The sequence below is a fragment of the Pinus tabuliformis genome, chromosome 8 (assembly GCF_031772625.1).
Source record: "Pinus tabuliformis cultivar Carrire ecotype Pingquan chromosome 8, CPIR1, whole genome shotgun sequence".
In the NCBI taxonomy this organism is placed as follows: domain Eukaryota; kingdom Viridiplantae; phylum Streptophyta; class Pinopsida; order Pinales; family Pinaceae; genus Pinus; species Pinus tabuliformis.
In genome coordinates this window covers 1018625067-1018640394 of record NC_142294.1, presented here as the reverse complement: position 1 = coordinate 1018640394, position 15328 = coordinate 1018625067, and the positions used below count along the sequence as shown (strand labels likewise).

General features: G+C 36.2%; 1 protein-coding gene across 1 annotated transcript in view; it reads left to right on the top strand.

The window, feature by feature from the left end:
- The window catches only part of LOC149238852 (NAD(P)-binding Rossmann-fold superfamily protein), a 342556-nt gene extending 335392 nt beyond the window's left edge, over window positions 1–7164 (top strand). The window contains exon 7 of the mRNA XM_089373201.1: window positions 6995–7164. Coding sequence (XP_089229327.1) covers window positions 6995–7038 — 44 coding nt within the window. The 3' untranslated portion in view covers window positions 7039–7164. The remainder of the gene's footprint in view (window positions 1–6994) is intronic.
- Window positions 7165–15328: the final 8164 nt, after the last annotated feature.

Below are 15328 nucleotides of genomic sequence, written 5' to 3'. Positions count from 1 at the left end.
CAGAGATATGTAGGGCCTCATGCAGTACATCAAGTATATTTTCGTGTACGTGGTGGACAACTACATATTTATTCTTTTGCTACAGAGGAGGTTAGGTTCCTCTCGTTATTATATCACCACCATTGCACACTCTAGTAGTGATGGGAATTGTATTAGTTGCCCTCTTTTGTATGATGTCAATTTTTTGATTTGGGTGCCATGTTCTATTACATGGTCTGCCATCTTTTTGAAGCATTTTTGTATGGCTTTAGATAGATGTCGTGCATTGAGACATGGGAGGGTGACCTTCCCTTTCGCTTCAAATATTTTTTGTTTATTTTTTGAGAGGTTTCCAAACATGAGGCCTAAATTTGACCGTCACCCTCCTAGGCCAATCACTGAGGTCCAGATGTGCATGTTGGGGTAGATGATGCCTAAGAGGGGCCTATCGAAGTATCCATCTGTTGTAGCGGATACAACCACCCTCTGAAACTTTTCCTTAGCTTCGTTTTGGAGCCTCCCAACCAACCATCCTTAGCAGCATGTCTTGCACTGTCAAGTACATAGGCTTCAGCTGAGTTTTAGTGGCCCGTCGGCCTGTGCATGTCAGCTTGTTTGTCTCCCTCCCACAGGCCGGCATTCTAGACTTAGGCTGTTTGTTGGTTGAGACACTGACACTCCCCCAGAAAATTACGTAATTCCAGAGGGGAACCAACCTTCCTTCCATAAATTGCGCAAATCATCCAGCCAACCTGCTGGGCTCTAGAATTGTGCAGAAAAGTCAGGCACTCCTGCTTCAGAAAACTGCGCAATATGACCTTAGCACTGGGCCTCAGCCTAGAAATTGCACAATTCTGGGAGGCAATGACCTGCTCAGCCCAGAAATTGCACAATTCTGGGAAGCAGTGACCTACTTAGCCCAGAAATTGCACATTTTGGGAGGCAGTGACCTGCTCAGCCCCGAAATTGGGCAATGTTTGTCAGGCAGCCAACTCTGCTCAACCCAGAAACTATGCAAATTTTCATCCCAAGCTCGCAGACCATTGCATGTGCCTTCAAGTTGACCGGTTCCCTCCGAGACTGAGAAAAACTGATTTGCATCCATGGGCTGCTCTTCCCAAAATAGAAAAAGGCAGCTGAAAAAGGCATCCCTAGATTTGAGGGATCTATTTTTAGCAACTGGAGGTTACATGAAAAGATCATTTTAGAAACCTGTCGCTAAGTGTCACTTTTTCCTAGATTTTTGGCATGTGCGTCATAACCTCGATCTTATCAAAACTTATAAACCAGACGCTACAGATCTCATTCCTCACATCAACCTTGCAGCTCTGACATCCCATATCGCATCCAGGAGTCTTCGGCACTTTCAACTTAGTTGTTTCAGAGTAAGTCTACTTTACATGTCTTGCGCTGTGTTTCTGTCGCTTTTTGCATTTCGCTTTGTGTAAGTGTTGTATGCTTGTTTTCAACGAGTGATTTTTGTTGTTTTAATGTATGTTAGATTATAAAAGCATCGTTTCAGTTTTTGTTTGCATCTCACTGTTGTCGCATGCATGACACCATTTTTGCACCGACAGTCGCCGTTGCAGCGACCCGCTTCACACACATGCATGTTTTCCTATTTTCTAAATCTTTTACTTACTGTTTTCATGCATCACCATTCACTCTTCTTTACACTCAGTTTCACCATGCATTCAACCTTCTCATGTTTTCAGTTGCCCGTCAGCGGGTCCGGCCTACATTGGCCCGGACCTTGCCTTGCCTAGCTAGCATTACACATTCATGGAAGCGAAGGCTTTGCCTTCCCTCCAAAAATTGCGCAAGTATTTCCCAGAAATGACCTCCAGGCTTGCATTTCGAAATTCTGGGAGGCAGTGCCTTGCTGGCCCCAGAAACTGCACAATGCAGTTTGCTGGTTTACATTTCGCTGCTGACTAAAATTGTGCGTTGCATAGTTTCAGTCCTCAGCAGGCCTCGCTAGACTGTGCATTGCGTAGTTCCAACAGGTAGTCAACCTCTCGATAGCCTGGACTATGCCTTGCGCAGTTTTGGCAGTCAGTCTCCCAGCCTCCCGGTGAAAATTACGCAATCTTCACAAACAGTCACACAGGTATGTTGCATGTTAGTCCTTCAGTTTGTTTTGGTTTTCAACTGACAGATTGCTTGCCATGAGTGTTTTTATGTATCCAAGTATCACAATTGTTCGTCTTCCTCTCAACAGTATAGATATAATGGCTTCCAAGATAGCAGAGTCAAAGACACTGTTGAGAGCGCAATTGGGGATGCAGTCGATCAAGTGTCTATGAGCTTGCCTATCTATGAAGACATCAAGTTGTTCATGGACAAGGATATTGATATGAAATGGCATCGACATCCCAACGAGTAGCACCATCAACACCAGCAGAAGGTAGCACACCTGTGAGTGACAAATGCAAGAGGAAGGTTGTTGACAGCGTAGAGGCGGAGCAAAATTGCAATTTCAAGTAGATCCACTTGTGATGAAAGCAGCTTTGGAGATTGAGGCTATAAGGTGACAGTGCAACAAGAGGATCGCGTGAAGGCAGAGAGAGAAACAGAGAAGGAGTTGCAGGTGTTGAAGCGACAACTCAAGGAAGAACATGAGTTGCACAGACGAGAGAAGGAGTTGCAGCAGGAACAGGCACAACAAGAGGCGCAACATGCACACACTGATGAAACTATGCCCATACAGGTTATAGACCCAACCCAACAGCTAGCAGGAGCAGATAGGGTGAGCAGTGTCGTCAATCGCATGCAAGGGTTTTCAAGAGCATGGATGTCATTGTGTGCACGCATGCGATCCCACCCATTGGCAGACTCACAGAAGCGAAGACAACAACAAAGTCCGATTGGAACTGAACATGTATGTGGACAAGTTGATGCGCATAGTCACCAGCACACACTTGGACATCAACGCAGACATTATCCATCAGTATGTTGCTGGTATAGTTACACTCAAGACGATGATGTGCATGTTATCAAACAAGTTGGGCAGAGGAGCCATATCAGTGTACCCGAATGCAACGAAGGCAAGAGTTTGCTTTCAATAGGATGTCACCATTAAGCATGCGAACACTATCACGAACGACCAAGTTTGGCATCAGTTCACCACCATCGATCATCGTGAGGATGTCGAAGTGTTGGTGTTGCCACCACTGTCTGAGTGTTAGTGATAGCTTGCATGGCTTGCTCAAGGCTATTTTCTCTCACATGGGTACATGTGCAGATTGTATGTAACATCTTGTAAAGTGGAAGTCCAAGTGGCGATAGATGGACGTAACAGTCATGTAGGAAGTGAAGAGTCATGAGAGTATGTGAAGAGTCACAAAGGGAATGTTAAGGGTCAGTGGGTCACCCCACCCTTTGCTATTTATAGAACCTCATAACTCATTGTACAGGGTTTTGGGCAGCCAAGCTTCCAATAGGAGTATCTTAGAGAAAGCTTGGAGAGGATTGTAATGAGCCTTGGCTTCTCCACAGTGCAGAGCTAGTACATCTCTTTGGAGGAGCAGGTGATAGTGATTGTAACATTCCGTTATCAGGACTAGTGGTTGGTCATGGTTGTACTGTATGATTGGTACTTTCACTTCTTAATATAATAGAGCCAACATGTTTCATGCATATGTTTTTATTGTATTTCAGTTAACTTGGTTACTATAATGATATATGCATATGTTTTCTTACGCATGTATGTATAGACTCTTTCTGTATATGTATGTATGAATCTTACTGAGATGTGTTGTTAGTTTAACCATCACTTTGGATTTTTGGTTCCCCTGCCTTCCAGTTCGTGATGCATCTTTGCTCGTGTGTTCCCTTCTAAGCTACATGTTTCCACGGGTTTCCAAGGGATGCACTCACTCCACCTTTCGTGTGTTTGAACCATTCATGCACCTTCCTTGGCTTGATGCGCATGTCACACCCTTGCTACCAACAAGGACATCTTAGTTGCCTTAAACTCATCCCTCCGCGATGTTTTTCGCATGTCAAACCTCTGGACATCACAAGGGAGTTTTATGATCTCATGTCTGAATTCACGTACGATGGTGAAGGCAAATTAGCATGTCTTGAGTACTTAGAAGACTTCTATGCATTCTTTGCAGACGAGTTCTATGCAAAAGAGGCCAGTGTGCTGCTTGCATACACACTTCGCGAATCCCCACAACGGTGGTGCTGGAGTCTGCCACCCGGCAACGTACACTCACTTGAGCAGTTTTGTGATCTCATTGAATCTACTTTCCATCATTTTGATCGAGAACCTCTTGACAAAAAACTGTTAAAATAACGGAAGACTCCTCAATAATAGCCTCAGGATTTTTTGGAGCACTTCCGTGTATTGTAATTTCAAGCTTCAAAAAGTCAAATGAAAATCCAGTATATCATGGATAGATTTGAATATTGTTTTACCAAATCTGTCAATCCTAAGAATAATTTCAAGCTCAAGCCCTACTTAGCATACTTCGGAGATGGCGCTGCGCAATCACAAACAGACACGGTCACTGTCACTAGTGACTGTCCTCCATCCCTTGATCAAATAACCCCACCACCGCAGAGTGATGTGGGAGAACATGCACACACATCCGTTCAACTGTCACATCCTCCCAACATCACTTTTCTCAATTTTTGTACAGATTTGGTTGTGAAGCCCATGGGTTGTCACATGCATGTCTTACCTCAACCTCCGTCTTCGTGTTCTGCTGATCCTCCGGATTGCACTGGCTTGTGTTCTTCCATTCCAAACTCTACACCTGTTGAGAACAAGGATCAAGCTATCAACGAAGTTGGTGTTGCACAACCAACTTGAATTGTCATTCATGAAGAGTATGATTGGGAACCTGAGCATCAACCTGCGGAGAATGATGATTCCCTTTCGTCCAAGCCTCCTTCGTTTTCTCCTGACATCTTAGGTGATTCTTCCATCCTTGATTTCGCATGTGTATCCCCATCTATGGATGCACCCATTGTTGATCATTCGCAAAAACACACCAGATGTCAGTCCATTATCTGACAACGGAGAGGACAAATCATTCATTGAACATCCACTTGATTCTTCATCTGCTTTTTCTGGAAACGCAAAGGGTTAACATTCTTGATTCTCATCTACCCGTCTGTGTGATTCATCAAATCATGATGATGCCGACAAACATATTGAATTTTTTTTATCTTAGTTGTTGTGGTCTCTCTACTTTTTCGTCTAATCACGATGTTGATTCAATCGTTGTTAATTTGTCTAAGGCACTGGTCTATGATGGTCTATCTGTCGACGAAGTCGAAACCGCGCAGATTGTGAAGGCACTTTAGCCCGAGCTGATGGTTATGTCAAGCCCTCGTTGTCATGAGGTTGGTTTCACTTCCGATCAGGAAATTGTTCAAACACCCAAGGCTCCTCATCACTCATATGTATGCATTGAAGATCAATCTCACACACAGATCATGCTTCCTCGTCTCAAACTACACGATCCCGTCGCTCATGCATTGGAGGAATCTTACATAGCAAGCACACGTGCATGATGCAAGTTGTATTTGTTTATTTTGTTTGCTTACATGTCACCGTCAAGAGTATGTGTATGCTTAACATCTGCACGCAGTGTCGCACAACATCATGGTAAGTCCATGGATTTCATATCATGCACTTGCACTCACTTATGTTCTGTGGACACATTTAAACTCTAAGTGTGTTTGTCTTCATTGTTATATCTTTCATGTTTGTTGGTTCGCACAACTGTGTTGGTCACGAACCATGCTTTCCGTTAGGGGATTTTTGAGGTCTAAAAAGGGCCTCCTAAGGAAATTATAAAACAATAATGTAAATAATAAAATAAGATTAGATTACATCATCAAATTTTAGAGGGAAGAAAAGACAAAATTATTTTTTCAACTCATATTTTCAACTTATCTCCATAAGGTTTTACTCAAATTTCGAGCGGAAACACTCGTTGGATGCATAATTTGATTCTTCATCCAAGGAGTAACCATGTTGCATACTTTCGATTGACCCTACTACACAAAAAGTGAGAAATACATTAAAAATGTGATTGCAATCACATTTTTCATGTATTTTTCATTTTCCATGTAGTAGGGTCCATTAAAAGTATGCAACATGGGTACTCCTTGGATGAGGAATTAAATTTTGCATCCAAAGAGCACTCCCGCTCAAAATTTGAGTAAAAACTTAGGGAGATAAGTTGAAAATACGAGTTGAAAAATAGTTTGTTTGTTTGTTTGTTTGTTTTTTTTTTTTTTTTAGCTTTGTACTTTTTTACTCCAAAAATGGTGAATCATCCCCCATGGTTGACATCATCATCTTGAATCCTATTGGTTATCATAAAGTTTATTTTGGTTGTACATTTTTCTTAGGAGGCCCATTTTAGACCTCCTCCACCTCAACTGAGTTTGACAGACGTTGAGGCAGTGGTTGAGCATCCATCGTCTTTTACTACAAACTATGTTGGCACTATATATATATATATATATATATATATATATATATATATATATATTACAAAGTTTAGTATGGTTGAAACTATGATTGTAAAATTACGATAAATATTTTTCTATTGATTAGATACTTCATTGATATTCAATATAACTTAGTTAGTAAAATATTTTAGTACTCAATATTTCAATACATTTTCATGCATGTATTGTGAGTATTGTAAGACTATTCTTTAGATGTTTGCGGTATATGTTTTGTTCGTATGTACTAAGGAAATTGAACTACTTCATTTCCTTTTATACTTATCCTGTTGAATGTGTGTTGTATTTTATTTAATGTTCATAGTGTCTATGTGAACTATTTCTATATATAACTAACGAATATTTCCTTTCTCTCATGTTCTTCTCTTAGGATAGTAATATTGCTTTCATTCTAGAGACTCACTCTTACTTCTCTCTCGTGAAGGTCTCCCTTTACACATTGCAATTGGTGTTTCATAGTGTCAACTTTCTTGCTGATTTCAAAGGTTATGTGTATAATCTCTTGTGTTATTCATTGCAGCCAAGGAAAACCGTAGATTTATGGTGGTCGGGCTGATACCATAGATGGGACTCCTACTCCAAATCATGTGAGGTCTAATTGGGACTTCATGCCAAGGATACTCCTTTAGTTGACGGATTTATGATATTGTCAACATAACCAAAATATGTATGAAAAAGAGAACTTTGTGAAAAAAAAATGCATGACATAGTTATAGGTATGTTGTACATAATATAACTATTCATCCCAATTATTAGGATTCCTATTACAATATTCTTGAAATAATTGTATCATTGTCTTGTTGCCACTTTCGTTTATCCACTAGTCTATGGATTAAAACTAATGCTCTCTTGAATATTAGCATCCATTAACTTCCACAATATAACTTGCCCAAAATTCCATATGAAAGTAGGAATCATGATCAAATACAATGGACTTGGGGAGTCTCAATCAAATATAATGGAAGTAGGCAAGTTCAAATGAAAACTGGCACGCTGAAAGAAAAAATATGTAGTCCCTTCTCATATCACATGTTTGTTACAGGGAATTAAAACAAACGTTTTTCTAAATATGTGCACAACAACATATACATAATCATGAACTTGCCTAGAAATAGGAAAAACCCTTACAAAATACATCAACACATTTTCCCATGCACGAGAAGGTACATGAAGTGGCATATTCAATCTCATTTTTTTATTTCTTGGTCTATTATTGAGGCACATTACACATCCTTTTACATATTTGGACATAGTTTCATACATCCAAGACCAATACCATTAGAATTGTATCTAAGTTGTTATTTTGCATACACTAATAATAAAAAATGAGAGAAATATGTTGTAGGTTTTAACCCCATACAGAAATTACCTGCATACAAATTCTAAAACACAGAAAATAAATAATGCGAGAGCAGAACACATAAAACACATATACATAGAGATTTTCCCCTGGATCCCAAAACCGGGACTACCAGCTTTATTTTTCATTATGTTCCTTTCAATGTTATAATACATATTTATACATGTCGAAGCATCCAATACCATGGATCGAAAACCATCGCGTCCAATACCATGGACCGAAACCATCACGTTCAAAAAAACATGTGCGAAAATCATGCACAAAACCACAGGTGAGTCTGCCCAACCTAACATAGGGTCTAAAACCAAAATTTTCGGGGCGCTACCCCGGACCCCATAAAGTGGGGTTACGAGTACACCTCAAACCCCTTGTGACCCCCCCTCTAACCCCCCGGTTAACTACATGGGCTAGTCGTGGAAAGAATATAACACAACCCAACATATGTGATTCTCTGATTACATGCACTCTTTCACCTTGTGGAATTATTTCCCAAGATGATATAAGAATTTTTCATGCACATGATAATTGAGGTCTTCCTCTTTATTACCATGGATTAACATTTTGAACATCCTTAAAATCTTCATCTTTAGGATATTGTTCAATGTAAATTTCATGAGCTATTGAACTATGCTACAAAACAATGGATACATTAATAGAAGGTCTAGATAATATGTCAATAAATTTTTTTGTATACCTTTCTTATACCTGTTGAACAAATGGAATTGTTGGAAAAATCCCATCCACTAGAAACTCCACCACTATTGTAGCTTGGTTTCTGATTGGAGATACTCGAAAGGTTGATGATCCATATGGATGATCGTCTCTTTGCCCAAGAAATATTGTTTCCACATCTTCACACTCTAAACCATAGCATATAATTCTTTTTCATAGGTAAGATAATTTCTTACTGCACCATAGAAGTTCTCATAATGGTAACAAACCAATTTCCTCCTTTATATTAACATTTCTCCCGTGGCATATTCACATGCATTAATTTCAATCTCAAATGATTGTTGTAAATCTAGTAATGCTAGAATTAGAGTTGTACTAATATATTATTTCAAGGTCTAGAAGGATTTTTTTTGTTTACCTCCCCATTGAAATACCCGCTTAGTACTTTCCAAAGCATGTAAAGGAGATGCTAAAAGGAAAAGTTAGCAATGAACTTTCTCCAGCATTGAACTACACCCAAGAAGTTACTTCTTTTATTAAGCTTAGGCCACTTCATAATGGATTCAACTTTAGAGGGATCAATTTTCAATTCACCACCCCACACTATATAGCCCAAATGAGCTAAATATGTTTTCTAAAATTCACATATTGACATCTTTAGGCACAATTTCCCCTTTTTCAAAATATCTATGACATTTCTAACATGCTTTACATGATCTTCCCAAATTTTACTAAAAAACAATATATCATCTAAGTAGACTATTACAAAATCATCTATGAATGGCCGAAATACATAATCCATAACCTATATGAGAGTAGCGAGAGAATTACAAATCCCAAAGGGTATAATCAACCAATCAAATAAACTTTTTTTTTTCTAAGAAAATTTCCAAATATCATTTTTATTTATCCTTACTTGATGATAACCACTAAGTTAATTCTAACTTAATGAAATACGTTACATTTTTCTTTCGATCCAACAAATCATGAATATGAGGAAGATGATAATAGTTATTCACTATAATTTTATTTAGTGCAATGAAGTCTACATAGATTATCCTCGTATTGTCTTCCTTTGGTAGCAACATAATGGAAAATCCACATTGAGAAGTACTTAGTCGAATGACTTATTTTTCGAGCAACACCCAAACTTATTTCTTAATTCTTCAATCTAAAACATAGATAACTTATACATGCCAATATTAGGAAAAGGTGTATCTTGCTACAGTTGAATCGCATGTTCCATCTCTATCCTTGGAGGTGATTCTTATGGTTCATGAAACACTTCATCATAGTTAGAAATAACCTTAACTAATTCATATTTATGTTTAGGATCACACACTCTGAAACATATGGATTTATTATCATACTTATCTCTTACAATCACAAGTAAAAAATTGTTTCTTACATTTAGAATCATGTTCATTCGTCCTATAGTAGTAAGAGACAACTTAGTATTCATAAAATGGGGTGCTCTTACAATATACTCAATCTCATCCTTTGTTTCCAAAACTTAGCCTTAACACATCCTTCCCTTTTGCAATGTGAACATGAATGATTCTCATCTTCTCTCTTCATTATGGTTTGTTCATTTCATTTTACCCTTTCTTTTGTGCGTTCTTACAAATGGATGAAGTAATTTGTTTGAGAAGTTGTACTTGACATTCTTTTCCCTTGACTTAATCTAAGTAGCTTGGAAACAGACATCATCAAGATTAGTTGAATTAAACATAATGAAGTATGTCTCAAATAGATATATATCCCACCAATATACTTCAAACGAGTTCCTTGTGTATATAGAGGGGTGTCTAGTATCAATGTTATCTTTCTAGACTCTTGAGTATAGTCTTGCACATTCTATCCCCTAGTTTTTCTTAAATCCTAAAAATCCATTTTTAATTGTTTCATGTACCCTAAAGTATTAAATTGATTCTTTAATGAAGCTATGAATTCATACTGGAAAATATCATTTTAAATTTCATGAGAAGACCTTTTGTTATACACTCCCACCATATCAATGTTTTTCCTCCTATTTGGAGAGTAGCTCGTTGGAATTTTTCTTCTTTGTCCCTTACAACATACTTCAATTTTGTTGATCCAATGATCCAATTTATCAACATTAATCTCTCCATCATACAATGGTAAATTATATTTCACGTCTAATTTCAGTGAAGACATGGGAAAATTAGAATTATCTTTCTCTAAGGATTTTTTTTATGTTATGTAGAATTTAGGAGGAACTTGAAATTAAAGGAGAGAGTGGTGATGAATGATTTTTAGAGGGGTTACTACCAAATCCTCCTCTACTTTAAATTGATCCATCTCCATTCTTCTTTAATTCCTTATACAATTCTTCCACCCTGATTTCCATCTTCAAAAATGCTTGTCAAAACATCACTTCAAGCTTGAAGACATTTTCCTCTTTTGGAGTTTCCATTTCTTTCCTTTTGAATGCATGTCTCAAACAAATGCTAAGATTTTACTATTCAAGAAAACTCTTTCCCACTTGAGCTTATACCTAGTTAGCATTCACTATGAACATTTATGCAACCCCAAATTAACATATCCCTAATCAACTACTTATACACATCTGTATTTGAAATTGATGTTAAATTTTTCATTCACTAATTTGGATTGTTATAACCAGGAAAAATAGTATTTAAAAGGCTGAAATTTTTAATAAATACTCAAAAAATTAATGATGGAGTTCAACCATATGAGATATGTCTCTAGTTCTACTTCAATTGATTAACTAATATATTTAGAAAGATCCAAATTACACCATTTTAGTTTTTTACATTAAATAATGGTCTTGAATTTAGAAAAATTGTATCTAATGCCCTATAGGAAGATAACAATGGCTTCTTCCTACAATAAACGTACTTAGGATTAATGTATTCTCCCAATAAGGGGCTCTAAACTGCTAATCCCATGGAAGTGTTGCAAAGTTTCTTCACTATTTTCAACTCTAGATTGAGAAACAACAGATGGATTCACAAGGAATTTCATGACCAAAGCATCATCTATGGACCAAAATATCTCCAATATCCACCTCTTAATGAGATTTCTCATAACATTGTAGGTAGTCAAATCATGGATATTAGAATAGGCATCATGTCATTATTCTTTGGGGTCTTTGTGATGAAGATCCATGTCCTAGTAATTCTTCTAATGAAAAGCATTCCTATAATACGTATTTATGGTTCTAAATAGCATATGATTCTCTTTATTATATATTCCATCATAGAAATTAATTCCTTTGTATGAAGCTCACAATATAGTGATTGGGCCATGACATGTTAACCATATCTCTACCACTTATGGAAATCAACAAAAGGGGAAGTGGAATCTCTTCTTATTTTTGTTTAGTGTGTCATGAAAAACTAAACCATGATTGCATTGAAAGGTCAACAAGATACAAGAAAGTTTTTAAAAATATCTTTCAAATCCTTTTTGAAAATTAACCTCCACATTGTTTTGGATCTAAGTAAATGGCATGAGCACTAATCTTAGATCACTTATGGTGATCCTAATGGATCATAAATAATCAATGTAAAAGGACTCAACCTATGATAGGTGACTTACATAATCCAACGAGACACCTAAATTAGGTTTCATTTAGGTCCATTAGAGGGACATGACATTAAATATATGTGCAACTTAATAGGATAAAGGAAGTAATGTGCCATGAATAAAATCATCATTACGTCAAAGTGTACATGAATAGTGGTGCATTCATTACACATAATTTAAGAGAGTTTTATAGATATTTTTAATCTAAAAATTTTCAATTTTCTTCAAATACATCAATATTATTAACATTGAAATGTGACAAAAATATTCCATGATTTACACAAATTTATATATCATAACAATGGATATTTGAATAACATAATGATATTAATTAGATGAGAAGATACTTATTGTGTTTGCATATCTATAGTGGTAAAACATCATAATCATCATTGTAATCATTTATCAGCTTCAATTAAACAAACACTTCAATTCATAGAGCATGTTCCATGAAATGTGTGTGCCTTTGTGTATTTAAGAGCAACTCAAGTATATATTTTTTACAAAATGACACCTCATGTCCAAACATGGTAGAATGGAATATGGTGCCTAGATACAAAATGGTACTCGTTGGTCACTCATTGACCATTGCCTCCCTCACCACTATCAGGTGCGGCTCAAAAATCTATCTTTCTCCTCTTACTCGAAGCAAGAGCTTGAGTCTATTTGTATCTAGGTATGGTTCATCTCTTTGGAGACTAGAAAAGGAAATGACATTATTATAAGTTTTTTCAAAAATGAATGAAAAGAATTATGAAATGTTTCCCAAGAAATGTAACCATATATGATATTGCTATTCGCAAGAGTGTTTCCTTCCATAACCCTAATCTCTTATTTATGGCTCCTTGCATCAATTAAAAGAATAAAAACATGAAATTTAAATAAAAATCCTAGAGCCAATTTCATTCATGATACATAAAAAATTCATCAATGAATGATATCACCATCATTAACTTAGGAAATGGTGGAGATTTAGTAGCAATGTGAGCACTTGGCTATACAAATTGCTCCTAAGAAACATCTACTGTAACATCAACTATGTTATCCACATCGAATGATGCATGGGAGGGTGCATGAGAGCAAAGTGATGCAATTATTATGGATGAAATAGTTTGAGATACATTGTGAATTGTACAACCAACCCCATTTCTTTGTATATATATTTAGTAAAACATTGAGGTCTCTATACAATTTTTATTTTACATGTTCCTCGATTTATCTATGGATAGATATTTTAATTTTTAATTTTTTTTGGTTATATAAAGCCTTAATTACCTTTTTTTTTTTATATATATATTAATTGGTACAAATTTTCATTAAAAATAAGCAAGTCTTGGCCTCAACCAAGACGAGACATGAAGACCTGACATTCCAAAGTCTTCATAAGAGATAATCCCTGCGGTCAATTGATGAGAAAATATTCATCGATTAGTGGAGGTCTATCAAATGTAATCAATACTGGGAAATATTACAATCATATGAATAAATCAATACTTTGATAACTGAAGTCTTGATAGCCCGAAAATTTTATAGGAAATAAGGGGAAAAGAGTTTTTCAATTCACTCATGTTTAATGAATTTTGTTTGTACCAGAAGATTATCTAATGCCATGGACATCTCGACATCGAATAACCTGTAACCTGGTATCCTGATTCTTGATACATGATAACCCATTATATCGATCCCTAATACTTGATAGCCTACCATACACAAGTTATCATCGGGAAATAAATTAAGACTTTAACAAGAAGTTATCATCGGGAAATAAATTAAGACTTTAACAACATGGATTGCTTTCTGATAGCCCAACATCCTCATATCTCGACATTGTGACATTCCGGTATAAGTCCATAAATCAATGGATATTATTTAACGATAATGTTTTTTGTCAGTTGATCAGATTTATTGAGTTTTGTAAGTATTGGGACACCATATAACCATTTGTTTAATGGCAATATCTGATGCAAACTCAATAAGTCAATTAAAGGGAAAATATACGTTTCCCTCCATTTGTCTTGAATTTCTAAATTGTCTATCCCACATTAAAAATATTGAAACCTGATCATTAATTCATAGGTTGTAAATTGAATTGTCTCTACAACACACAACTCGAACTTTAAATGTTAATTGCTCAAGTTTGGGCACATTTCAACCACATTATCCTCTTTGCATTTTTCTCTAAAATTAGTAAAAAGTAGTTGATTTTAACCGTCACCATTACAAAAGGATAACCGTAACACTTGAGTAGTTGATTTTAACCGTCACCATTACAAAAGGATAACCGTAACAATCAAGTGTTAAGGGAAATTATGGTTAGTGGAGTCCTTGCCTCACAAATTAGTTTTTTATATATTTTTTATTGCATCAGCTTGCTTATTTTGGGTTTTGTTTATTTTGGGTTTTGTTTTATTTTTCTAAAATACAAGTTTATAGTAAACAATATGACAACAAAGGGAAAAGGAAAGTAGGTATTTGAAAATGATGATGAGAATAAAAACCACAATTCAAATTTTTTCTGAGATACTTCACATAATATCGGAATGAATAATTACATGGAATAGAGAGAAATATACAACCATTTGGAAGAAGAAAATTTTGAAGATGAATATAAAGATAACGTGGATGCCCAAAAGTTAGGCCTACACAAAAGCATTGCTTGATCGACCATTGTGCCCTATTACGATATGGTGTGATCAATTATCTCCCATATTTAGGTTAATAGTTGACAATAGTCAATTTTCCCTTTCAAGGTATTGGATATGTATAAGTTAGACCCACCTAAGGAGAGTCTAAATAAGCAATTTATAGAACAGTTTGTAGCTAAGTAGAAACCTCAATGGCTAAACTGATTAGTGATTTTTGGTATGATTTTGACTCTTATAAAACTAGAGTGAGCAAATTATATCCAATTCACCATCTTAAAAAACCACAAATGTTACTAACCATAACGATATGTGGAACTTATGGACATAATAGTTCTCATGAATTTAAATTGGAATGAGTCCCTATCATTCATCAATTTATTCAGAATAGAACTAGGTACAATTGGGGTCATATTCTCTCATCAAATATACAAAAGGAAATAGGAAGGTCAAAGGAAACACCATTAAGGAAATGTACAAGGTTTTTTATGCCAATATTTCTCATAGATACAGTTTTTTATAAGACTCTGTTTCCATCAATGAATTGGCTTTGGTCTCCTAATCATGACCAAATACATATATATTGCTAAAAATTGTAGGCAATAAA